A 25,167-nucleotide genomic window follows, 5' to 3' on the forward strand; every position below is an offset into this window, starting at 1 on the left:
GAAGAAGGAGGTAAAGAAGGGATGAAGAGAAGGAAGAAGGGAAGATGGGAAGTAGAAGAATGGGTGGAAGAAGAATTAGAGGCAAGAAGTAGAAGTAAGAGTAAGTAGAGGAAAATAGAAAGAGACAAGAATGGAGGGAGGGGAAGCTAGTAATGGAGAGAATGGAAGCAGGAGGGGAGCAGGAGAGGAGAGAAGGGAAGCAGGAGCCAGGGGAGGGGAGAAAGGAAATAGAAGAAATGATCAGGAGAGCAGGGGAGTAGAGAATGAGCGGGACAGTAAAGAATGAGAGAAGTAGAGTATTAGAACAGCCATAGAAATAATAATAATAAAGCATGTAATGAGAAGATTTTGAATTTATCATGATCCATGACTCCGTATACAGCCGACACCGCACCCGCTTTCGGAAAAACCCTGGAATAAGTTTGCTGGGTGGGGGTCACTATGAGTTGGTTCCGACTCGATGGCACCTGACAACAACAACAACAATGGCTAGTGATTGTGAACATTTCTTCATATGTTTGTTGGCTGCCTGGATCTCCTCCTTGGTGATGTGTCTGTATCTGTTCATGTCCTGTGCCCATTTTTTAATTGGTTATTTGTCTTTTTCTTGTAGAGGTGCGGTAGTTTCCTATATATTTTAAAAATGAGTCCCTTGTTTGATATGTCATTGCAAAAGATTTTTTCCCATTCTGTGGGTTCCCTTTTTACTCTTCTGGTGAAGTCTTTTGATGCACATGTTTTTAATTTTTAGTATGCCCCACTCATCTATTTTGTCTAGTTTTGTTTGTGTGGTTTTCAAAATGTTTGGTAGTCTGTGTCTTCCCTGAATTAGTGCCCTCACATTTGTCCCGATTTCTTCATTGATGGCCCTCATAATTCAGGGATTCACATTTAGGTCTTTAATCCATGTTGAGTTGGTTTTTGTATATGGCGTGTACTTTCTCTTTCAGGAATGAATGTTAGATGGTTGTGTGGGCTCTGGAATGGATCCTCTAAAGTTCTTTTCATCCCTTTGTCTGTCTCTACTTCCTATGAAATATCCTAAGTTTTATCTTCTAGATCTTTTGAGATTCTCATTTCTGCAGGCACAGGTTTTGTTTTCAAAGAGCACATATTCTTCCCTGCATACCCTTTTCTATAATAGTTTCCTGTCCTTTCCGTTCTAATGCCTTTTATTATTTCTTTGGTGGTGGTGATGGTGGTGGTGGTGGTGGTGTGCCATCGCATCTGTTCCAATTCATAGTGACCTTGTGTAGGGTTTCTGAGGCTGTAAATCCTTACAGGAGCAGAAAGCCTCATCTTTCTCTTGTGGAACAGCTGGTGGAGTCCAACAGCGTATCTTGCTGTTAGTAACACAATTCAAACCCATTACACTTCCAGGGCACCTTTTTATTTGAAAGTAGTAATAATTGACTTTTACGTTTTCTCCTTCCAGTATGGTCTCTGTTTCCTCTAATTTGGAGCTCTGGTAGCGTAGTGGTTATGAATCGGGCTGCGATCCTTCAGGTCAGCGGTTCAAAACTACCAGCTGCTCCGCAGGAGAAAGATGAGGCTTTCTACTCCTGTAAAGATTTACACCCTCGGAAACCCTATACAGGGTCGCTATGGGTCAGAACCGACTCGACGGCACTTAACAACATTTTAGAGGAGCTACAAAAACCTAGTTGCTGCTCTGACCACATAGGAGAGGGGTTTGTCCTGTGAGAGCAAACAAGGGGCAGGAAGGACATGTGCCTCCAAGGATAGCTACTTCAAGGACATGAGGGACAGCTGGAATGTGAGTGGACACTGTTGAGGCATCCATAGGGTGATCTAACTGGAATGTCTTGCGGTACCCCCTCACCACTGCAAGTGTCTTCAGTTCCTTTCTCTTGGGGTAGATGTGAGTTCTCCAAGAAGATGGTTCTATCCTCCCGTCAGCATCCTGGGAACAGAGTCTTGCCACAGTGGGAGAAGAGCTCCAGTAATCCAGAGCACAGCACAGCAGTGGAGTCCTGTAGCTATTACTGTTTGCTCCGAATTCTGTGCAGACAGCAAGCAGAGCTGCGTGGTGCAGCAGCCCCACCCGGCCTGGGCTCTGGAAGCAGCCTGCCCATCAGGTTTCCTGCTCTTTCATCCATATGGGCCGAGTACCCAGCCCAATCCATTCGTGAGCTTTTAGAGGTTTCTTGAGGATACAAAAGGTTGGTTTTCTTTTTCTTTTTTAAGCATTTCACATGGCTGGCTTAGTGTGTACTTTCTCAGATCTGCTGTATGTTCATCTACTTTCAATAATAAAAAAAAAATCTCACGGTTTTTGGTTTCCTTTCCTCTTCTTCCCACCTTTGTACATTTCATGCCTTAAGAAAAGGAAAATTTTAAGCTTTGTTGTAGATTTTACTGGGGTTTCAAAAATGGAGCATTTATCAAAAATTTGATTAGATGCCATTGTTACTTAGTGATCCCCATTTGCTGCGGATTTATTATTATTATTATTATTATAGGCAGACCTCAGGTTAGAAATGTTGGCTTTACACTCAATCCATAATTTGTAATAAAAAATGGGTATTACTTTGCAACAGGCATCCAAACATTGTCATTATTGTTACTGTATTATGATGGAAATGTTTTAGTGTATCTAATACTGTTTCATGTTTTTATGCAGAAAAAGGTACATTGTATACTAATTTACTAAGACAGATATTTGATTGACGTTTGTCATTGTTAGTTGCCGTTGAGTCAGTTCCAACTCATAGTGACCCTGTTTAGGGTTTTTGAGGAGCAGCTGGTGAGTTTGAACTGTCAACCTTGCTGTTCAAACTGACCTTGCGGTCCAGTGTACTCTCCTACTGCGCCATACCAGGACTCTGTGACTGACATTTGATACAAACCATACCTAGCTATTCCAACTTAATGTGTAAATTCACCTTACAGACTTAGGAGTAGAAATCATTCATAATCCAGGGACAGCCTGTACTGAAGACCCTAACAGCTAGGTGTTTTTTTTTTCCCCCATAATATCCTTGTTTTACCAGTGCTGATCCCTCCTTGCAAAATTTACAACTACTTTAGGGCCCTACTTCCAGGTTAATCATTAGCTCTGTTTTTGGGGTGTCAATTCTCATGCTCTATCTAGGGTCCTTTCCAGACAAATCAGTTAGTTCAGTTTTCTCGGGTATGAGTTTTCCTATTGGTTGTATATTATCAGCTGCCTGCCCTCCCAGCCAAAGGCAAGTAGTTTTATCCTAGCAAATCTATGGGTGAACTGGGCTAACTAACCCAGCCCCTGTTATTGGCCCCAGCTTCTTGACTGGGCCAGCCCCTGTCTCTAGGTCTTCAAAGCCTTAGGGCTTCTGCACAGTTCACTACACCACCAGGCTCTTGGTTCTCAAATCTCACTGGCTACCCTTTCTTGCTTTGGAGCTGTCCAAGGTATTTTAAAAGTCCTTCTTCTATTTTGTCTATCATTTCTGAGTTGGAGCAGAGGGTGGGACCCAGCATATGCCCTTTCTGCCACCTCCTGGCTTCTAACAGCCCAGCTCAGTCCACTCAACGCTACATGGACGACTGCACCTTCTGCTTGAATCTGCTTCTCTCTCAGTTCACAACCCACATTCTCTTGACTTTCTTCGAGCCCCACCAGCGGCACCACCTCAGGTTCCTTCACTAGTCCCTTCTCTGCAACGCCATTCTCTTTCCAGGCTGCATTCTCTACCTAGATGGAATCCTCTTGACCACCTTGGACTCCCCATCAGGTCACCCAGTTGCTCCCCTAGCACCCCAACATCTACTTCTGCACAGCCAGAGAGATCTTTTAATGGTTTCATCATGGGAAAAATATTTGAATAGTTAATGCATGCATTAAAATTCAGAAGGCACAAGGGAGTGTAGAGTGGCATGTCTGAGCCATTCAATCTTGCTCTCCAGCAGCCAACGCTACCAGTTTCTTATGTGTCTTTCCAGAAAAAAAATTGTGTGTTGCATAAAGGAACAAACATATATATCCATACATAGTTATTTTCCTTTTTTCAAACACACATGTTCCTAATCCACTGTTTTCCATACCTGTTATTTTTCATACATCTTCCCACTTTAGCACACAGAAGTGAGTGCCCCCAGTCTTTCTACAGCTACACAGAACCCCAATGAGTGAATGTACCATTATTTATCTATCAAGATTCCTATCAGCGTTTCTTTGGATTGCTTATCAGTGATTCTCTCAGAAACTTCATGCATAGGTCATGGGAGAACATGACCGTTACAGAAGTATCTACAAATGGAATTGCTGGGTCAAAGAGCAAGAGACATTTGCCATTTTGGATTTTGCCACAATGGACTGCTAGTGACACTCACCATCAGTGCATGTGGTACTCTAGGATACAGCGCTGATCTGCTAGGTCGGTTTGAACCACAAGGTTGGCAGTTCAAACTCACCAGCCACTCCTTAGAAACCCTATATAGGGTTGCTATGAGTTGGAATTGATTCAATAATGCTTCACAACAACAATCAATGCATGTAAGCTGTGGGTCCCTGCAATGTGGGTATAGAAGCTCTAATAAGTATTGTTCTTATCAGGAGGGGGCTGAACACATTTTGTGGGATTTAAGCATTAATTACAGTTCTTTACCTGAGCACATCCTCCGCCATATTTCTGTTATGTCATTGGCCTTGTTGATTTGGAGCTCTTGACTAATGAGTTTAATTAACCCTTTGCTTTTGGTGAGTTTTTCAGTGTGTCTCTTGACTGTGTGAGGTCATTTTTGCAGTGCATAAATGATTTACTTTGATGCAATAGAATGGAGCTGATGTTTTCTTGGACACTTTGTGGGTTTCCTGTCATCCACTGCAGCCCTGCTCCTCTCTCTTGGTCTCAGTGATTTAGAATCCGCCAGCTTCTTCTTTCAGCCCCTGCTTAACAGTTGTCTTTGCTTTTCCCTCACCCAGTATCCAATGCTGGGCACATCTCTCTCCTCTGTTGACATCCTATGTCGATTACATGTAAGAATCTCGAAAGCCATGTGCCACCTATATTCCAAGGTGCCCATTCCATCTTCCCACAGAGTGTGCCCCTGAACCTGAGATTTCTCTGGCCCTCTGATGCCCCATGCACATTCAGCCATGGCATGTACACACCTCAGGCCAGTCCTGCATTGCAGTCTGTACTCCTGTCTCTCCTCATCCTACTCTAGCCTTCTGGCTCCACATGCAGCCTCTCTCAGATCTGCCCACTTCTCTGCATTTGTAGAGACCACTACAGGGCTCACAGTGACTCTTCAAAGAAAACAGAAGTTTGTCAACCCGAATCAGATCCGGAAAGTTCAGCCTTAGGGTTTCACAGCCCACTCAACAGGCTGCCCTGTGGTCACATCCTCAAAAGACACTGTGCAGAAAAGAGCCCCTGCCCCACCCTGTCGCCTCCGCCCTCCTAGGCCATTTCTACTTGACATTACCCTTGAAAACAGTAGGCACTCTGTAATGCAAGACTGAGTGGATCCCTTTGTGTCTGTCACACAGAGTTTGCTTTCCGAATGGACAGTGAACCCACAGATCCAGTAACCGTGAACCCCCATCTCTACATCCCCTGGGAACTCAGGGTGTCTGGACACACAGGCCTCCCTCACCGACTTGTGCTGCCCAGTAATCCAGGAGATGACGAGCCCACTGGCGAGGATCCCCAGTGCGGTCCCGGACCTTTGCCAGCCGCTGACCACTGGCGGGCCCCTAGAGGCCGCGGCCGGGGCCGCCCCAGCACAGGCTCCAGCGCAGTGCGGGGCGGCCGCTGCGATGTGTGTGGCAAGGTGTTCAGCCAACGCAGCAACTTGCTACGTCACCAGAAGATCCACACTGGTGAGCGTCCATTTGTGTGCGGCGAGTGCGGCCGCAGCTTTAGTCGCAGCTCACACCTGCTGCGCCACCAGCTCACACATACCGAGGAACGTCCATTCGTGTGTGGGGACTGCGGCCAGGGCTTCGTGCGCAGCACGCGTCTGGAGGAACACCGCCGCGTGCACACCGGGGAGCAGCCCTTCCGCTGTACCGAGTGCGGCCAGAGCTTCCGACAGCGCTCTAACCTGCTACAGCACCAGCGCATCCACGGCGACCCCCCAGGCCCGGGCGCCATACCCCTCCAGCCGCCCAGCGCGCCCGAGCCCCAAGGCCCCTTCCCCTGCAGCGAGTGCCGGGAGAGCTTCACGCGGCGCGTTGTACTACTGGAACACCAGGCAGTGCACACGGGCCACAAGTCCTTCGGTTGCGTCGAGTGCGGCGAGCGCTTTGGCCGCCGCTCGGTGCTGCTGCAACACCGGCGCGTGCACAGCGGCGAGCGGCCCTTTGCCTGCGCTGAGTGTGGCCAGAGTTTCCGGCAGCGCTCCAACCTCACTCAGCACCGGCGCATCCACACTGGTGAGCGGCCCTTTGCCTGCGCTGAGTGCGGCAAGACCTTCCGCCAGCGGCCTACGCTCACACAGCACATTCGCGTACACACAGGCGAGAAGCCCTTTGCGTGTCCCGAGTGCGGCCAGCGCTTCAGCCAGCGCCTCAAGCTCACGCGCCACCAGCGAACGCACACTGGCGAGAAACCCTACCACTGTGGTGAGTGCGGCCTAGGCTTCACGCAGGTGTCCCGGCTCACCGAGCACCAACGCATCCACACAGGTGAGCGGCCCTTCACCTGTCCGGAGTGCGGCCAGAGCTTCCGGCAGCACGCCAATCTCACACAGCACAGGCGTATCCACACAGGGGAGCGGCCCTTCTTGTGCCCCGAGTGTGGCAAAGCCTTCCGCCAGCGGCCAACGCTCACACAGCACCTGCGTACTCACCGGCGTGAGAAGCCCTTCGCTTGCCAGGAATGCGGCCGCCGCTTCCACCAGAGTACTAAGCTCGTCCAGCACCAGCGTGTCCACAGTGCACAGTAACCACTCATCAGGCGTGCTTCCCATCTCTGCACTTCAGTCTGTCCTCTGTCCATGGGCGCAGGGCAGTGACCTCACAGACCTCCTGTCTCATAGATACACGTAAATAAGTACAAGCAGATGCGCCCAGGGCCTGGCCCCAATAGGTGCTCAATAAAATCAAACGAAAACTGGGTCTCTACTCCCGCAGCCACTTCTTCTCCGCTCATGTGGATCTTCAGAGGGCCAGGGTCAAATGTCGCCTGCCCACATCTGAAGGGTCTCTCCTGGTACCAGAGGCCCCCATCCGCAGTTCTAGCTTAAGAACGGTAAATAACCCAGAAATAGTGGACTGGAAAGTGAGATGGCAAAGCAGTCCAGCTCCAACTGTGTCTAGGCGCCACCCCTCAGCCTTCCAGACTCACCCAAGATGAAATGTAGCATTCAGGTGCATGGTGAGTCTGCCATGTGTCAACCTGGTGCCACTTCTGCTCACCATCAGTCAGTGTAACTGAATTACATACCAAGAGTCACCTATTAGATTACTGATGGGTAACTATAAAGGATACAAAAAATTTAAAAAGACATTGTTGTGCAGGGCGAAATTGCAGGGAGCAACTACACTCCTTGGCTGGAGACACAAAAGAGAATTCCTCATGGAGCTCCAACTCAGACCCCTGAGGAGGAAAAACAATGAGCCTGGTCTGAGACCCTTGAGGAGGGGGTACTGAGTGTGTGTCTCTGAGGGGCCTGATGAGCCTGGTTTGGGGGGAGGTGTGCAAAGAACCTGGTACTACCATGACCCTGGAGGACTTGCTATGGCCAAGAGTTGGAGGTATGGCTGGCTGCCTGATGGGGTATGGAGTCCCTTTACATTACTGTGGTGCCCAGAATCTAATGGGCAGCTGCTGGCCAAAAACCCTAGCCAGTCCAGTACTGAATCCCGTGGACACTAAGCAGTTCCAGTCATGGTGACCTCACACCTGAGCTCTTTGAGACGACTGCTCCCCATCTTCACCCCAGCTCGTTTCCAGCACTCAGTCATAGAAAGGACAGTTGGGTGCAGAGGCTGGGACAATCAGGGCACTAGACACGCAATTGGGAGGCATCGGTTTGGAAGCCCCCACTGCCTCGGGCGGTAGGGAAAGGGAGGTTTAGTGGGGAAAAAAGACTGGACAGGTCTGCAACTCAGCTTTGAGAACACAGGAAAAGGATGAAGCGGGAAGAACGACAACTAGGGTCAGTCAAGGGCCCAAAGTTACGAAGGGTCCAAGGAGGCAAGGATAGGGCGCCAGTGTCTGGAGGCATAGGACATCTCCCCTAGGTAAAATGTCCATAAGCTCATCGTTCAATAACACCACACACACCGTGTTGTACCCACCCCCACTACATCTCAGAATGATCTGATGGGTGATGTCACCACTGTGACGGTCGGTGATGCAATCCCCAAAACTTCTATTGGACGCAGAAGAACTACTGAGCATTTAACCTCAGCCTGGTTAGTTTAACCTCAGGCCAGCTGAGGGGTATGGCAGAGCATCTCACCTACTGGAGGATTTCCTCTGCAAATCCATGGTTGCCATGGTGACGGCTGGAGATAGCAGTACCACCCCCTACCATTCCCGCCCACACTGAGGGATACTGAGCTGTGATTGGACAGGAGGATGACCCTACACATCATTCCGCCCCTGAGAGCAAAGAAAGGACGCCCAAGGACGCAGTGCGCCTGCGCTGAATATCAAGTCCAAACCCCGCATCTCGACTGCTCTGTCCGCCAGGGAATTTTACCTAACTACCCCAGAATATGTCCATGCTGCTACCGCTCGCTGTCAAAATACATTTTTAATTGTTGGCTGAACTCGGCCAAAATGTCCATAAATGGGGGCCTTTGGGTTTGTGATGGGACAATGCGGGTGCTCGACCCCACACCCTCTTGGCAATGCCCCCAACCTCACCAAAGTCCTTGTAGGCGCTATCACCTTGTTTCTGTATGTTACCTCCAGGAACAGGGGCATCGTCTCACCCACACCTGCAGCTCTCTGCAGGCGTACAAGTGGTGATAGCCTTACAGCGAGCAAGATGAGTATATATGCCCCATTCAAAGATGGCGGGGACACCTCCTATTCGGATCCACAAGTATCTCCGGGATTGACCGCTGGACCGCCGACCTCATCTACTGCCCCCATGGACGGAAATAGCCGAGTCTAGCCGAAGGAACCCGAACTCCAAACCCCATCCCAGAGCAACGCAATTCAGTCGCGGTAGCGGCGGTGGCCGCGCAGGCGCAGAGCACAGACCAGGCGGGAAGAGCGACAGCAGTGAAGCGGCGGAAATACCCGAAGTGGCGGGACGCCTGAGGCCGTTGGCGACCTCCTCTCTAACCCGTGGCTGCCGCCGGAGTCGAACCTCCTCCAAGATACGTCCGACACTACCGCGGCCACCGTCTCCTTCTTCCACCCTGAACAGCAGCCCCCTTGCGAAAGGAACGAGTGAGCAAGAGAGCGGCGCGGCCAAAGGATCACCACGTTCGCAGCCATTGCTGGGCCCGAGGAGACCTGAGCGGCTGAGAGGGAGCAGGGAGCGGCACGGTGGGGGCGGGGCCGAGCGCAGTCCGAGAACAGCCGAGTCAACCCGAGAGCAGCCGAGTCAACCCGAACGCTCCCGAGAAGCCGGACCAGGCCAAAGCCGGACTACGGGAGCCGAGGCGGGTCGCGCGGTGGGCGCGGAGCGGCGCGGCGAGCCGGGCGGGCGGCGGCAGCGTCAGAGGAGGCCGCGGCGGCGGGTCCAAGAAGCGGAGGCGGCGCGGAAGGCGGAGGGGGGCCGGGTGGCCGGGGTCCCGGGCCCCGCGGCGGTAGCGGCGGCGGCGGCGGCGGCAGGATGATCAAGCTGTTCTCGCTGAAGCAGCAGAAGAAGGAGGAGGAGTCGGCGGGCGGCACCAAGGGCAGCAGCAAAAAGGCGTCGGCGGCGCAGCTGAGGATCCAGAAGGGTAGGGAAATGGAGATCGAACAATGGATGGGGGGGCCGGGGGTCGGAGGTCAGGGCGTGGGGATGGGCGTCAGGGACGCGGTAATGCGATCGTCGGTGGTGAGAGATAGGGGTTGGAGGTCAGGGGGTAGGATAATGGGGGTGATGCGGTGTCGGGGAGGTCAGAGATGGGGGCCAAGGATACGAGATTTATGGGACCAGGAAGGCTAAATGTCTGATACGAAGACCCGGAAATCCGAAGGGCAGGCTGGTGTGCGGGGTGAGGGGTAGGTGGCCGGGTACTCGTGGGTCTGGGACTCAGACTGAAACCAGGATTTGGGGTGGCAGGTGGCTGAGAGGGAAAGGATGGCGGGTTAGGGTTGGATTGCCAGGGATTTGTTGGTCTGGAGTGACAGGTGGCTGAAAGAAGTCTGGTGGAGTCCTGGAACGGAGGTGAGGAGGCTTCAGGGCATCACAGTGAAGTGTGAGGTTTCCTGAGTTTCAGTGGTCTTGGAGGGATGGGTCCTGTCCACTGGGAGCCTGAGGTTTGGGGGTATTCAGAGACTATTTGGGTTCATGGGATTGTAAAGCTGGTGGGTGGGCCACATGGAGGTGGGAGCATTTGGGAGCTGGATTGGAGGACCCAAGTGTGGGGCTTAGAGAGATGCATATGCCTTGGAGTTCAGCATGGGCCAAGACTCAGCTGTATTTTAAGGTGCACATTTAGTGTGTGCTGTGGATTCAGGCGCTCCCATCTTAGGGGTGCTGGATGGCCCACTAGGGAGGGCAGGGAGAGGGCTGGGGGTATAGGGCTCAGAATGAGGCCCATGAGCCCCCAGGCAGAAACCATGGGGGCTCTGCTGACACCTGCCCTCCTCTATTTCTTATGTCCCTGCTTCCCAAACACAGATATCAACGAGCTGAACTTGCCCAAGACCTGTGATATCAACTTTTCAGATCCCGATGACCTTCTCAACTTCAAGCTGGTTATCTGTCCCGATGAGGTGAGGGATTATACTGACCTGGGTCCCCTTACGCAGACTCTGGGTGACCGTGCTACATGGAAGGAGAGCCAGTCTGTCTGCCAGACCCAGGCAGAACTGGACTCTGACACCATCTTTTCTCCTACTGGCAGGGCTTCTACAAAAGCGGGAAGTTTGTATTCAGTTTTAAGGTGAGTCCCAGGCAGGCAGGGGCAGCAGCTCCCTGGGCTGAGGAGGAGACAGCTGAGGCCTCCAACCAGGCCTTGACAGGCACCTACCCACCTCTTCTCTCTTCTCCCCCGAGGTGGGTCAGGGTTACCCACATGACCCCCCCAAGGTGAAGTGTGAGACGATGGTTTATCACCCCAACATCGACCTCGAGGGCAATGTCTGCCTAAACATCCTCAGGTGAGGTGCTAGCCCTCTGCTACCCTCCTGTACCCCAGTCATCCCTGTCTCTCAACCTCACTGGTGAACTCTAGGTCTGTCTCTGTCCTTGTGTCCCTGCTGGCTCCACATATTTTTCCTCATCGCCTGACTACCCTGTCCTGTTCTGAGCACACTACTCCCCAGCCTTACATCCCTACTCTCCCATGCCCCGTGCCTGACCGTGGAATCCCAGCAGGTACCATAGTAAGTAGCCACCTGCTCAGTAGCCCCTGACACTAATACTCTGTCCACAGAGAGGACTGGAAGCCAGTCCTAACGATAAACTCCATAATTTATGGCCTGCAGTATCTCTTCTTGGTGAGTACAGGTGGATGAGGCCTTGGGTAGTGGGAGGCCAATCCAGTCCCTCAGGCCCTTCCACATGCTAACCCATACCGTCCTGGCTGCAGGAACCCAACCCCGAGGACCCACTGAACAAGGAGGCCGCCGAGGTCCTGCAGAACAACCGAAGGCTGTTTGAACAGAATGTGCAGCGCTCCATGCGGGGTGGCTACATCGGCTCCACCTATTTTGAGCGCTGCCTGAAATAGGGTTGGCGCCCACCCCACCCCTGCCAGGGCCACCAGCCCAGGCGTCCCCTGCAAATATTTATTGGGGGCCACAGGTGGGGGACGTGTGGCGGCCAGTGGGGTGGTGTCCCCTGCCCTGGCCTTGCCTCCCCTCCCTGCCACCCGCCCCTCATTATTTTTTTTTAACCACCATGTGATTAAGGTCGGCACTGCCTCCCCTGACCTGCTCAGCGATGGGAAATGAATTGGCTTCTGTAGCCCCATGCTGGGCGTTATCTAGCCCCCCACTCTGGGCACTGGGGTGGAGTGGCAAGGGGCCTGGGTAGCTGAGGCCCTAGTACCCCCCTCTCCCTCTGCCATCGGAGGTCCCACCAGGCTATTAAAGGGGAATGTTACTGCATGGCCTCCGTGTATCTTCTTTGTTCTATGAGGTGGGAGGGGTAGGTGAGGTACCCATCACAGATCCCTGCCTCTGGAGCCTTGGCCTAGGTATAGAGTTTATAGGTGGTGCTGGAGAACCACCCAGTAGGCCACCCAGTGCCTGGGGCAGCCATAAAGGGACCAGGGCCTGAGATATGGGGACTGGTTAGGATGAAGTGGACTCTGGGATAAGCCAGGGACAGGAATTAGTGACCACCAAGTGCCACCCCCCCAGTTCTGCACTCTTCTGCCATGAGACGTTGGGTACCTGAATCTTACCCTGGTACTGATGTCAAGGGTGTGAGACCCCTGTTGCAGCTTCCCAGTACAGGCAGGGAAAAGGCTGGGCCCTGGTGTAGGTGGAAGAAGGCTGGCTTAAGACAGATGTAGAAGCATTGGGCTGGCTAGATGGAAGGTACCCAACGGTATTCCACCCTTGCAGTGACTAACATCCCAGTACAGGAGTAGCTAGCACGAGCGGATCCGGAGGTGGGAATCGAACCTATGGAACAACCTAAGGCAACCTGGTTGCAGACCGGAGCCTATGCGCATGCCTCCCCCTGGCTGGCTGTGGGGTAAATGCGCACGCGCGTTCTGCCACCTCCCAGCATTCCAGGCGCGGGCGGGGCGCGTGACGTCAGGTTGTTTAATCCGGAAACATCGGCGGCAGAAGCGACAGACCGAGGGGTCGTCGTTGGTGGGCGCTCCGGGAATTCGGGCAGAGGTAGCGTGACCCGGAAGCGGAAGTGGGTGCCTGCCCCGTCTCCGGTGAGTGGCCGCTGCGGACCCCGGGCGGGCTGCGGCTTTCGGGGGGATTCTCTTCGTTTGGATGTCTAGTACCCCGCCCATCCTTGGGACCCTTGTTCTCAGCTCTCTCGGGTCTCCAACGTAGCCCTGTCTTTGGCACCTAGGTTCTTCTAACGCTGCCACACACTGCTCTCATGAATCGGGCGCCCGGCGCCGATCGTTCTGTTCTCTATGTACAGACTTACCCAACACACCCACACCCTATTGTGCGCATACAAAATTTACCAACGCCCCAAATCATGGATTCAATATACGGGGCACGATGGTGTCCACTGGGGCCCTGGTGTGGCGCTGGCGCTGTAGGAAAAAACCCTGGACTGCTAATTGCAAGGTTGGTGGTTCAAACCCATCTGCCGCTCCTCAAAACACCCTATGCAGGGGTCGGTGTTAGTGGGAGCCGACCCCCACAGCACTTAATAACTGGTGTCCATTGCCCTGTCTTTAATATGTGGGGTCATTTAACATCCTTAGACTGTCTTGAGTATACAGGGGGCCCTCACACCCATCAAAAAACACCAAACCCACTGCCTTCAAGCTGATTACGAATCAGCAATCCTACAGGTCAGTGAACGACCCATGGAGTTTCCAAGGTTTTCTCTTTACCGAAGCTGACTGCGATGTCTTTCTCCCACGGAGAACCTGGTGTGTTCAAACTGCAAACCTTTCGGTTAGCAGCCAAATGAATGTCACCAGAGATTCTTGCCTTGGTGTGTGTGTAGTCCCCTAATGCTCAGAGTATGTCATCAGTTCCCAGGTTCTCTTGGCACTCATGCAACTCACACCCCAGAAACCCCACAAATGCCCAGTCCTTGTTGCCAGTGCCTCACATGCCCCCAGTGCGCACATTCACATCCACATCCAGTTTCAGTCCCCCAAGACCGAAGCAGAAGCCTTTTGGTGGTACATTGATGGAGGAGGGAGGGAATTGATGACTTTCAGGTCTCACTGTCCTTCTCCTTCCCCTGGGTTACCCACAAGTGTGACCTTCTGGCTGCCTTTTCATTCCTCTTCCTACCCACCCCTTTGAATTTTGCAAACCTTCCCTAATCCCAGCCCTGCCTCTCACCTTGCATTTGGCGCCCATGCCCTGCCATTAGGCCTTTTATCTGAACCAGGCCCGCCAGCAGGCTCCTGCTGCCATGGACCTGTTGTTTGGGCGCCGAAAGACACCAGAGGAACTGTTGAGACAGAACCAGCGGGCCCTGAACCGAGCCATGAGGGAGCTGGACCGGGAACGACAGAAGCTGGAGACCCAGGAGAAGAAAATCATCGCAGACATTAAGAAGATGGCCAAACAGGGTCAGATGGTGAGTGTAGGTGGGCAGTGACTGGGACTGGGCATTGCTGTCACAGGGAGTTGGCAGAGGGTCAAGGGTGGGCATGATGCTTCAAGAACATAAGTGTGAACAGTTCTTCCCTAGCTTGGGGCCCGTTAAGACCGCCTCTGAAAAAGTGGTATCAGAGCCAAGGCCTGGGGAATAAAGAGCATGGCCTGCAAATATTTGGGCCGGGCAAATTTCTCAAGTAGTCTGAACTGTTAGATGAGAAAGTTTAAGCAAGATGCGGGAACTGAGTGTGCTCAGAGGGTTGTGACCAGACCTCTCGAAACACAGGCCACAGTGGGTGGGAGCAGAGTCAGAGTTCTTTGACCAGGAGACCTCTGAGAAAAGCCATAAAGGAGACAGTGTGGACTGGTGACAGGTAGGGAGGGCATGGAAAGGGGGAATCAGAGATCAGAGATTTGCTTTAAAGGCAGAAGGGATGGGACCTAAGGTGGCACATAAAGGGAGAAAAGCTGATGGAAGACAAGGGCCTGGACATCTGGACAGAGGAGACACCATTTCCTGGGCTATGTAAGGCAAGAATAAGCAGGTTTGGGAAGGAAAGCAGAAGTTGAGCTTCCAATTTGTCAAGTACTTGGTATTCTGTATAAAAGAGCCTTAGGTGGAGGGAGAAGCAGATTCTTTGTCTAGGTAGGATAAAGACATTCAGGATTTGCATTTGTAGTCAAAGGAGTGACTTTAAATGTGTAGGGTTGAGGACCAAAGAGGGCAGTGGTGGCCCATGAGAGGGAGGAAGCAGTGACCACTGGGTCTTTAGAAACAGGAGTGCTTGGGTGGGGGTTGGGCTGCCACAAACCCCAATTGTTGGTGCTGTGGAGTAGGGAAGCAACCCATGGCCCTATCCTTGAACCTCTGTCCACCCTACAGGATGCTGTGCGTATCATGGCCAAGGACCTGGTACGCACCCGGCGCTACGTGCGCAAGTTTGTGCTGATGCGGGCCAACATCCAGGCCGTGTCCCTCAAAATACAGACGCTCAAGTCCAACAACTCAATGGCACAAGCCATGAAGGGCGTTACCAAGGCGATGGGAACCATGAACAGACAGGTCTGCCTCTCCCCTTCCCATTTCCTGGGTCAGCTGAACCCCAGGCCCTGACTTACTCTTCCATCACTCTCTTGTCCAGCTGAAGCTTCCCCAGATCCAAAAGATCATGATGGAATTTGAACGGCAGGCAGAAATCATGGACATGAAGGAGGATATGGTAAACGATGCTATCGATGATGCCATGGGTGACGAAGATGACGAGGAGGAGAGGTGCGGAAACAGAGTGGGAGACTAGGGAAGCACATTGACTCCTCAGGTGTGCCTGACATGCATTTTTCTTTTGCAGTGATGCTGTTGTGTCCCAGGTCTTGGACGAGCTGGGACTGAACCTGACAGATGAACTTTCCAGTGAGTGTTTGAAACCATGGGCCATTCCCACCACCAGGCTAACAATGACCTGCTTTTCCTGCAACCTCTCTTGGGGTTGGGGCATGGAGGCTGCCTACCTAACCCCTACTCTCCCCACAGATCTCCCTTCAATAGGGGGCTCGCTCAGTGTGGCTGCTGGTGGGAAGAAAGCAGAGGCTGCAACCTCAGCCCTAGCGGATGCAGATGCAGACCTGGAAGAACGGCTCAAGAACCTGCGGAGGGACTAACTGACCCCTCCCCACCCTGCTACCCTTGGGGGGGCCATGGGTGGTCTAGCTGGAATAAAGAATGGACACTAGCTCCTGTGGGACTGTAATTGTTATACAGTTGAGGCATGATTTAGCTGGGGGAAACAGGGTCACACTACTCAAGACAGGAAAGTTGGGGTTTGAAGCTGGGAAGAACCTAGTGCATTCTTATTCACATGTCCAAGGGCCAGCACCTCTAAGTTCAGATGTGGCCTAGCCACATCAGACCCCAACAACCCCAGGCCTGGATACCCTTCCCATCCCTCATGCTGGGACCCTGGGGTGTTCAACTATGACAGTGGGGGACTTGAAGGGTGCTGGGGACAGACAAAGTAGATCTTATTTCATAGGTTCTGACTCTTGGTTTCCAAGGAACAGCTGGTAGAGTTGAACCACTGACCTTTTGGTTCCTATGTCGTGTGATGCTGATCCTATAGTGCCATACAGGAAATCTAGGGTTGTTTGTTAAGGCCACTACAGCCACCTTTCCCCACCACCCAGTCCCAAAAGTCCCCAACAATCAGGTCCAGGAACTGGTGAAGTTTTTATTAAATCCACAGAAGTAAAAACCATATTGTGAAGGGCTGGGGGGGCAGGGCCACCAGGGAGTGGGAGCCAGGCCACCAGGAGGCAGGGGAGAGGAAGGGAACAGGATAAAGCAGAGCCAGGCCAGGCTGGCCATGGGGGTGCCAACCTCAGAGGCCATCACTGGGGCCTCCGGGCAGCTCCGGGGCCCCCAGGCCAGCACCAGGCAGGCTCAGCGGTGGGGGCTCAACCAGCACTGCTGAGAACTTTGTGTCCCCAAAAGCTTCATTCATACGCGTCTCGAAAAAGCGCTGAAGGCCGATGATGGACTGCACATCCGCCTTGTCCTGGGGTCAGGGGACAGTGGCGCTCAGCTCCACCTTAAGTCTCTTCCCCACCCCCTGCCCCACTCCCTCCGGGTCTCACCTCTGTCAGCTTATTGAACTGTTTAAACATGCGGCCCACATCCTGGGCAAACTCCTGCGGGGAGCTGTAGGGTGGTGACAGCTTCTCTTGGAGACGAGCACGGATCAGTGTCAGGTCCAGGGTACCACCAGGCTGGTCCTACAGGGACAGGGAGACAGGGTAACACACTGAACACTTGATCCACCCCTGGCTGTCTTCCCCAGTCCAAGGCAGGGCAGGCTGACTCACTAGAGAGAAGGTGGAATCTGTGGCCAGCTGGTGCAGAGGACGGCACGGCTCATGGCAGAACAGGGCCAGTAGAACACGCTCACACTTCTACAGACAGCAAAGAATATCAGAGCCACTGGCATTCCCACCACCATCATCATCCCCTGTCTTCACTGAGCCTCCAGCCCCGATCCTCACCAGCTCCCCCAAGACCTCACTGAGCCCCCGAGCCCCCAGTCCTGATCCTCACCCGCTGGTTGACCGGTGAAAGCTTGGCCAGCACCCCAGTGGTATCGGCCCCATCCAGATTGAGGCTCCCATCCTCCTCCTTCAGGTCGGGCAGCACATGGCAGAGCGAGCAGCTCCACTCTTCCCTGAGGGAATAGGAGAGTGAGGCTCCTACAGAGGAACCCCCACTGGCCTACCCTGCCCCACATCCAGCCCCCAAGCTCGCCACACACCCTGGAACATCCTGCAGAGCTGGCAGATGGCAATCAAGGTGGAAGCAGAATTCGCACTGGTTACACATCACCAGGTCTCCCGGCTTCTGGCAGACACGACAGATAGTGGCGCTGTCGTCCAGGGCGCCTGGACCACCAGTTGGAGCTGAAGCACCCTCAGGGGCCACGACTTCCAGGCCTGAACTGGTGCTGCCACTGGGTGAGGCCAGGCGGGGTCCCTCCCCCCCAGAACCCTCTGCCAGGGCCATCAGCACAGGCTTGGTCTCCGGGCCTTCAGTGGCTGCAGGTGGGGCTCCAATGGCCGCCTCTGTCTCTTCCTCCTGTGAGTAGAAAAGGAATGGGGACAGTCCGCAGTGCCTGGCGCCCTGTGGTGTTCCAGCCACTGACCCACAGACCACACTCACCTTGACAATAGCCAGGCTGGGCAGGGGTGGGGCTCCAGGGGCCCCCGGGGGCGCAGTCCCAGGCTGGCCAGTGGCTGCCGCAGCAGCACCACCCCGTTCAATGACAATGAGATTGTAGTCCTCTGTGGTGCTGCCCGGGAACACCTTGAACACGGGAGGCTGGCTATCGGCTGTGAGATCCAGGTCCAGGCGTTCGAGGCTCACGCGAGGCACCTTACGCATGAGGCCGCTCACCTCACCCTCACCAGAGCGGGACCTGTGGGGCACAACTTGCAATGAGACCAAACGAGCTGACCATTGAGGCCTGTGTGCCACCCCAGACAACCACCATGCTCACCGTTTCACACCAGACACATGAGGCTCTGCACTCGAGTAGGGGTCATCTGCTTGGAAGATGGAGCAAAGAGAACATATGTTGGGCGGGAACAGTGCCAGTCTCCCCACAGGCAACATTTGGACACAAGCTGACCCACTCACCTGACCCAAAGCCGTAGCCTTCCTGCACTTCCATGGACTGTGGACAGAGAGCAAGGAACCTCAGACAGGTGGGTCCTCAGGACCCCATGCACCTCTCCCCCAACCCAACTCATGTACCAATCCCCTCCCCCACTCACCTGGCCGCTAGCAGAGCCCTGCTTGCTGAGTGGGCCAGGGGCCCGCGGTGGGGCCATAGTTGTGGGGCCCGTGGAGTTGGTACCTGGGCGCTCTGCCACAATCTTGCCTTAGGGAGAGAAAGCATAAGCAAGAAGAAAGCAAAACTCCGGGCCCCTGGGTTCAGAAGAGGGCAGACACCGAGGCAGGACCCACCGAAGGCTTCAGCGCTCTTGGTCCAGGCATTGAGGTCCCACTGGAACTTCATCTCGCCTTGTGGCTCCACAGGGTCCACGATCATCTTGAGAGCCCGGTGCAGCTGGAAATAGATCTGGGCAGGGAGGGACAGGTGGCTGTGAGTGCTCTGGGTCAGCGGGCCCGTCCACTTGCTGCCCACGCTCCCCACCGCCAGCATACCAACTTCTTGGAGAGCAACAGGGCTGTGTTGTTATCACTCTCCAGGGCCCATGAGGCGAAGCGCAGAATGTGTTCCTGGTGCTTCTGGATCTTGGTCATGGTCCAGTGCTGCCGCTCTAGCCGCTCCTGCTGCCCCTCAGTCACCTTCTGCAGGGGTGGCAGCAGGGATCAGGATCAGTAGGGAGGTTGGGGGGAGGCTGTGACCCTTTCTCCCTGGAGGGAACAGACGTAGGCACCTGGGCATCATTGACCAGCACACGACCCCGCTTGTTTAGCTCCTTCATGATCTGCAGAATGGCCATCTTGACGTCTACCTGTACACGCTTCTGCACATCGGACACCTGACGGATCCTAAGGGCAAGTGTGAGGTAGGCAAGTGAGACTGGGCAGGCATGGGGACTGGTCACACCTCCAGAGCCCGGGTACCTCCACTTACGAGCTGCGAACCTCCTTGGTGCTCTTCTGCAGTGTTGCATGCTTATCACCAAGCCGCTTCACCAATGAGGCCAGCAGTTTGCGTTGGTTCCTCACCGCATCCTCTAGGAACTGATACCTGTGAGGTAACAAGGAACGGAGGATAAAGAGTGCCAACAGCTGAGCACAGAAACAGGCTCGTCCTGTTCACCCTAGGCTGGCAAGGGAGGGACTCACTGGTGGTCCTTGTGGGCATTGAGCTGGCAGTCCCGGCAGGTGAGGGTGTCGCAGCTCTCGCAAAACAGCACAAGAGGTTCATGCTTGTGTACATTGCAGTACACTGTGCGCTCACCATCCCGCGTCTTCGCGGGTCCTGTGGGATGAAGCAAGTTAGGCCACCTTGAGGGCTATGCAGAGAACACTCCTGGCAAGATCAGAGGCAGGGAGCACAACCAATCCTTGCTCCAAGCACCCTCAGCCCCAACCTGACCAGTATACACCTCACACTTCCCTCTGGTGTACAAGACAACCTGATGGTGCAGTTCTCACTCACCCAGTGACTGTAGTATGTGTGATGGTGGGGGGGAGGGGGGGGGAGGTGATGTGGCAATCTACTCAGACAAAGATTACCACCTAGGAAGCCCTTATAGGACAAGGCCCCCTATGTATCAAAATTGAGTGGAGAAACCCTAACAGAGGACTTTTGGCTGAAAAGTCGCCTCCCTGTGACAGTTCCTCTAGAAACGTCTTATGTAAGCTGCTCTCCGCAATGCAGTAACAATGCATCTCCCCTTCTTTTCTCCTCACCCATGATATGTCCACCCACCATTGTTAACTGCCACCAAGTTCACTTCAACCCAGAACGAACCTGTATAGGGTTTCCAAGGAGCGGCTGGTGAGCTTGAACCACCGACCTTGCAGTTCAAACCAGCTTTGCCGTATAGCACATTAAATATCCTCAAATGCACGATTAACAGCAAACTAGCAGTTTAAATACTGCTGCGCTCACTCAGCTATTTCACCAAGAGCAACCTCCCTTCTAAGATCACAAGTCGCTTAAAATCCATAGATAAAAGGCTGGGAAACGGGTGTTGCACAACATCAAGTCATACTCGGAAAGCTTCCCATGGCCGAGAGAGAATAGACACCCAAGATTCAAGATGAACCCCACCGCCATTCATGAGAGCTACTCAGACCTGTTCCCATACCCACCCCTTCAACATCAACTGCATACTGAATGCATATGCCAAGACCTAAATATAAAAAGCCAGAGCTTCACTCATATCTTCTAAGCCAAGAAAAAAAAAAAAGTCAGACAATGCCTCCAGAAAGCCTGCTTCACAAGAAATTCTAAACTAAACAGCTAGGCATAGATTTGTTCCCAAGACTCTTTCCACCTAGGTGCCAGTGTATGAAAAACATCTGAACTCAAGATGGAACACTACCATCTCCCAGAATAAAGTGCCTTTAGGACATGTAGTCGCTGATAACCCAGTTCCTTGTATTACAACAATACGTCCTAGCCCTTAGGCTTACTTCCCCCAATAGATCTTTGAGATAGGATGCCAAGGAATCCCTCACCAAACACCTCACTTATCTCTTCCAAGTTATCTTTCCACATGGAAGGCCCTATTCCAGAGCACATTCTCTCCCCCTCGTAGCTTCTTCTACTACCACCCTCTATGACTATACCCTGAAGCATGAAATGGTCCACTGTGGTCATCCCCAGCCTCTCCCCTTCTACTAGGAACCTAAAACATGCACACCACAGCCCTACCTTTCAAGAAGTCTTGCTCTTGGAACCCTACAGACAGCAACACCTAGAAAACTGCACTAAGTCCAGCCATGCAATGTGACCACTAGCAAATCTGTACAAGTCTACTGTCCTGGGCTCCTCCCCCTCCAAGACACTGCAGTGCTCCCCACACCACCTGTTCTGCCCCACCTACCAGTGGAGCGCACAGTGTGGTCCTTGGTGTACTTCACCCGCTGGTGTGCCTCCACACACGTCTCACATAGTGGCTCGGAGCATTCCACGCAGTAGCTAGTGGCCGGCGCATTATCCTCACAGCTGGTGCAGCACTGCTAGGCAAGAGCAAAACTTACATGAAGGCAACGCAGCCTGCCCCCAGCCAACAGATGCGTGGACGATTAAGTGCTAGACCACTCCTCCTGGTCTGGCAACCCCCTCCATGGGCCTACCCAAGGCCAGAGGCCAGCTAGCAATGACCAAGACAAAAGGCACACCTGATTGGCATCCTGGGCGTCGGTAGCGGCCTTGCCACCGCTATCACGCATAAAGTAGTTCTCCACGATGTCTTTCAAGAAGCATTGTTGCTTGCACACGGGGCAATCAACCGTAACTGCGAGAAAAACCAATGAGATTCAGCAGGTCACCACCAGCCTCACACTCGGCCTAGTCTTCGCGTCCCCAGGCGCCCCCTTACTCTCCCTCCACCTCGGGTCCCAGCACAGGCCCCACCCCCACCCCGCTCCTCCCCTCCCCCCGGGGGCGCTTCCGGTGCCCCGGGCCCGGACCCCAGCACTCACCCGCGCCCTCCCCGGCGGTGCCACCGTCCCCGGAGCTGTTGGAGGCTGCGGGCGCAGGGGGCCCGAGGCAGGCGCTGCAGGCCGAGTGCAAGCAAGGCAGCAGGCGAGGCTCCCGCTCGGGCCGCAGACGCTCCCGGCACACGCCGCAGTGCTCGAGCAACTCCAGCGCTTCGCCGCCGCCAGCCCCGGGCGACGACGCGGAGGCCGAGGCCGAGGCCGAGCCCGCAGCCGACGAGGCGGCGACGCGCTTCTCGCCGCCAGTCGAGCCTTCGCCCGGGCCTGGGCTGCCCGAAGCGGCCGAGGCCGCTGCTGCCGCCGCCGCCGCCGCCGAAGCCGCCATTCACACGCCGACGGGGGCGCCCAGGGGGAGGAGGGGCGCGAGGCCAGACGCGCAGGCGCAGACGCGCTCGCCGCCAACGGCTGGGCCGCCGCGAGGCCGAGCGCTATTGCGCGCCGCCTGGGCTGCTGCCCCCCGCGCACGGGGCGCTGACGAAGACCGGTCGGCGGTTGTCTGATCGTCGTCCCCTGACTCGCCGCGCGCACTGCCGCCGTCGCTTCCCTCACGCCCCGCGCCACGCGCACAACCGCTCGCTCGCGCGCTCGATCGCAGAAAGAGCCGCTGCCGGGGGGCGGGACAGAAATAACTGGCGCCGACGCCTCCGCGCACGCGTGCTGGGCGCCGTGCGACCAGGGGGCGGGGTCTGAGCCATCCACCAAAGGCGAGGTAGCCAATACGCACGCGTTCACGCTCTCCCCCAGCTCTCCAGCACCCCTTCGGCGCGGCTCGCGTGAACCTGGCAGAGCATAGGACGTCACTGCCGCAATTTAGTCGGCGGGCGGGGCGCACGCAGCGTTCCTAGAGCGTGCTACGCGCTGGCCCCCAGCCCCACCTCCAGACCGTACTAAGGACGGTCGGCGTACTGCGCATGTGCATGGGCAGCCGGGGAAGGAGAGGGGACGGGTGGGGCGCCTCCATCTCAAGCCGCACCTCCGTGGGCTCCAGACTTCTCCAGCCGCAGTGTCCTCAAAACTGCCTGGGTGGGGCGGGGCCTATGGGCGTGTCCCAATCCGAGGAGGAGACTGCCCAACTTGGACTGTTGGGCTTCAACTTTTTTTTGTTCCCCCCCTCCCCGCCCCCAGTAAAGTGTTATTTCAGGCTTGTGTCAATGAAGCCGTTACTGTAACATTTCCTTCCTGTTGTTTTCTAACTTTTTATTGTTTAGATGAAAGTTTATAGAGCAAATTAGTTTCCCATTCAACAATTTATACACATTTTGTTTGCTGACAATGATTGCAAACCCCTCAACGTAATAACACTTTGGGTTTTCCCGTCTCTATTCGTTCTGCTTTCCTATCCTTTCCTGTCTTCTGAGCTTTGATTTTTGGCAAATGCCCTTTTGGACTTGTATGGTTGATTGTTCTAAAGAATGTGTACCTCCCTCCTGTTATTGTTCACTTGATAAAGACTATTGTTGGGCTAAAACTTGATCTAGGGGAGTGAGTTCTGTTTTAGATTTGAAGGATATGTATGGACCATAGTCTGGAAGATTCCATAAGTCTCTATCACACTAATAAGCCTGTTCTTTTTTTGTTGAGTTTTACTTCACAGTCGTCCCCCCCGCCCCCCAATCCAGGACCTTCTATTGTGATCCTGATTAGAACTATCTGTAGAGGTAGCTGGACATCTAGTTTTTCTGGACTTGGGGTGGTGAAGGTTCAGGTTCTCAAGGTCCGTTAGGCCTTTGGACTAATCGTTTCCTTGAGCATTTGATTTTCTTCATTTTTCTTTGCTCCAGATAAGGAGGGAAAAAGAGTTACGGATTAGATGGTGCTAGCAAGTTTTGTAAGTAGCCCTGCTTATGCCTTTAGCTGGTAACCACAAGGTCAGAAGTTCAAATTCACCAGCTGCACTACAGGAGAAAGATGCTTTCTGCTCCAGTAAAGATTTACAGCGTCGGAACCCATACATAGGGTCCGAGGCTCAAAATCAACTGGATGGCAGTTGGTGTCCGTGGGTAGCAAGCTTTTAAGAACCCAATCGCTCCTTAAGTAGTATATAGGACATTGTTTTGTTAACTATATTATCCCAGTTGACCTAGATGTCCCCCAAGACTATGATCCTGGATCTTTTTGTTGTTATTTAAATATAAGAAACACAGGAAGCCATTTTAATTAAATGGAGGCCCCAATCAGTACTGGTCTGCGAACCACAAGATCGGCTGTTCAAACCCACCAGCTGCTCCTGGGAAACCCCATACAGGGTTACTTTGAGTCAGAACCAACTCAATGGAACTCAACAAGAAAGGGGTTGTTGTTGTAGTTGTGAAGTGCCGTCAAGTCGATTCCGACCCATAGCGACACTATATAGGGTTTCCAAGGAGCAGCTGGTGAGCTTGAACCACCAGCTTTAAACGACTTTGTAGTCTGACGCATTAGCCCACAGCGCCACACCAGGACTCCAAGAAAGGGATTAAGAAACAGCAAATCCATGAAATTCCACTGGGCCCCCTCAAAGTATTCCCTCCCCATCTCGCCAGTCCTTCTCCTAAGGTTGAGGCTTTGCCATTTGTGCTCCAGGGAGAAATCCAGGCCCTCCACAGTGGGAGTAAATCTCTACTCAGGGAGCTGGGCCCCTGCATTCCAGGAATCCTGAGGGAAGAGCAGGATCTGGGTGGGAAGAATCTTGTCTGAAGAGAGGTGGACAAAGTGTGCAATCCTAGCTGAGGGTGGAAACAGGGTGTGTGTGTGTGTGTGTGAATGGAGGGGTGAGGCAGATTGTCTAAGAAGGGAGGCAAGGTCTGTGGGTATGATCCTGAGGATGTGTGTGGGAATCCATGGCGCAGGAAGGAGAAATTCTGTCTGAGGAGGAAAGCAGGATCTATGTGTGTTATCCCGAGAGAGTAGAAACAGGTTATGTGTGCAGTGGGGAATCCTGAGGGGAGTGTTGGGATCTTGTCTATGGGGGTAAACAAGGTCAGTGTGTGTAATTCTGCGTGAAAACGGAGGAGGGCAGATCGGAATCCTATTGGGAGCAGGGTCTGTCTGGGTGCAATTCTAAGTGAGACACGGAAAGCCTGTGGAAGGGGAATCCTGACTGAGGGGTGGTTGTTGTTTAGTGCTATGGAGTGGGTTCCTACTCAGAGGGACCCTACATAGGGTTTC

General features: G+C 53.7%; 4 protein-coding genes across 4 annotated transcripts in view; 3 read left to right on the forward strand and 1 right to left on the reverse strand.

Annotated features, from left to right (window-relative positions):
* MZF1 (myeloid zinc finger 1) overlaps positions 1 to 6,894 on the forward strand; it is a 13,990-nt gene extending 7,096 nt beyond the window's left edge. Inside the window, exon 5 of the mRNA XM_006877325.1 lies at positions 5,495 to 6,894. Within this exon, the coding sequence (XP_006877387.1) occupies positions 5,495 to 6,894 (1,400 nt within the window). The remainder of the gene's footprint in view (positions 1 to 5,494) is intronic.
* A 2,750-nt stretch (positions 6,895 to 9,644) lies between these two features.
* Positions 9,645 to 12,176, forward strand: UBE2M (ubiquitin-conjugating enzyme E2M). Its single transcript, XM_006877326.1, has 6 exons — positions 9,645 to 9,856; positions 10,744 to 10,838; positions 10,970 to 11,008; positions 11,122 to 11,225; positions 11,501 to 11,564; positions 11,657 to 12,176. Exons 1-6 carry the CDS (start codon positions 9,748 to 9,750, stop codon positions 11,795 to 11,797), a joined length of 552 nt encoding a protein of 183 aa, XP_006877388.1. The 5' UTR covers positions 9,645 to 9,747; the 3' UTR covers positions 11,798 to 12,176.
* A 1,942-nt stretch (positions 12,177 to 14,118) lies between these two features.
* Positions 14,119 to 16,005, forward strand: CHMP2A (charged multivesicular body protein 2A). Its single transcript, XM_006877327.1, has 5 exons — positions 14,119 to 14,310; positions 15,214 to 15,393; positions 15,473 to 15,603; positions 15,680 to 15,741; positions 15,862 to 16,005. The coding sequence occupies exons 1-5, from the start codon at positions 14,143 to 14,145 to the stop codon at positions 15,987 to 15,989; spliced, it is 669 nt and encodes a 222-aa protein (XP_006877389.1). The 5' UTR covers positions 14,119 to 14,142; the 3' UTR covers positions 15,990 to 16,005.
* Positions 16,006 to 16,543: 538 nt separating this feature from the next.
* TRIM28 (tripartite motif containing 28) lies at positions 16,544 to 22,434 on the reverse strand. The gene is made up of 17 exons (XM_006877328.1): positions 22,006 to 22,434; positions 21,703 to 21,818; positions 21,405 to 21,537; positions 19,693 to 19,828; positions 19,478 to 19,594; positions 19,278 to 19,392; positions 19,042 to 19,188; positions 18,841 to 18,955; positions 18,648 to 18,754; positions 18,511 to 18,547; positions 18,371 to 18,419; positions 18,034 to 18,289; positions 17,630 to 17,949; positions 17,419 to 17,542; positions 17,190 to 17,276; positions 16,962 to 17,099; positions 16,544 to 16,882 (listed from the first exon to the last, which is right to left on the reverse strand). The coding sequence occupies exons 1-17, from the start codon at positions 22,343 to 22,345 to the stop codon at positions 16,706 to 16,708; spliced, it is 2,514 nt and encodes an 837-aa protein (XP_006877390.1). The 5' UTR covers positions 22,346 to 22,434; the 3' UTR covers positions 16,544 to 16,705.
* Positions 22,435 to 25,167: the final 2,733 nt, after the last annotated feature.

Source organism: Chrysochloris asiatica, unplaced genomic scaffold (assembly GCF_000296735.1).
Source record: "Chrysochloris asiatica unplaced genomic scaffold, ChrAsi1.0 scaffold00485, whole genome shotgun sequence".
In the NCBI taxonomy this organism is placed as follows: domain Eukaryota; kingdom Metazoa; phylum Chordata; class Mammalia; order Afrosoricida; family Chrysochloridae; genus Chrysochloris; species Chrysochloris asiatica.

What these genes read in the sequence shown, in the direction of transcription:
- UBE2M (XM_006877326.1), top strand. Translation starts at nt 9,748, where the DNA reads ATGATCAAGCTGTTCTCGCTGAAGCAGCAGAAGAAGGAGGAGGAGTCG. An exon ending in AGTTTGTATTCAGTTTTAAG is followed by an intron (nt 11,009 to 11,121) that starts GTGAGTCCCAGG and finishes TTCTCCCCCGAG; the next exon opens with GTGGGTCAGGGTTACCCACA. An exon ending in GCCTGCAGTATCTCTTCTTG is followed by an intron (nt 11,565 to 11,656) that starts GTGAGTACAGGT and finishes TCCTGGCTGCAG; the next exon opens with GAACCCAACCCCGAGGACCC.
- CHMP2A (XM_006877327.1), top strand. Translation starts at nt 14,143, where the DNA reads ATGGACCTGTTGTTTGGGCGCCGAAAGACACCAGAGGAACTGTTGAGA. An exon ending in TGGGAACCATGAACAGACAG is followed by an intron (nt 15,394 to 15,472) that starts GTCTGCCTCTCC and finishes TCTCTTGTCCAG; the next exon opens with CTGAAGCTTCCCCAGATCCA. An exon ending in GAAGATGACGAGGAGGAGAG is followed by an intron (nt 15,604 to 15,679) that starts GTGCGGAAACAG and finishes TTTCTTTTGCAG; the next exon opens with TGATGCTGTTGTGTCCCAGG.
- TRIM28 (XM_006877328.1), bottom strand. Translation starts at nt 22,345, where the DNA reads ATGGCGGCTTCGGCGGCGGCGGCGGCGGCAGCAGCGGCCTCGGCCGCT. An exon ending in CCAGCCTGGCTATTGTCAAG is followed by an intron (nt 17,950 to 18,033) that starts GTGAGTGTGGTC and finishes TTCTACTCACAG; the next exon opens with GAGGAAGAGACAGAGGCGGC. An exon ending in CAGATTCCACCTTCTCTCTA is followed by an intron (nt 17,100 to 17,189) that starts GTGAGTCAGCCT and finishes CTGTCCCTGTAG; the next exon opens with GACCAGCCTGGTGGTACCCT.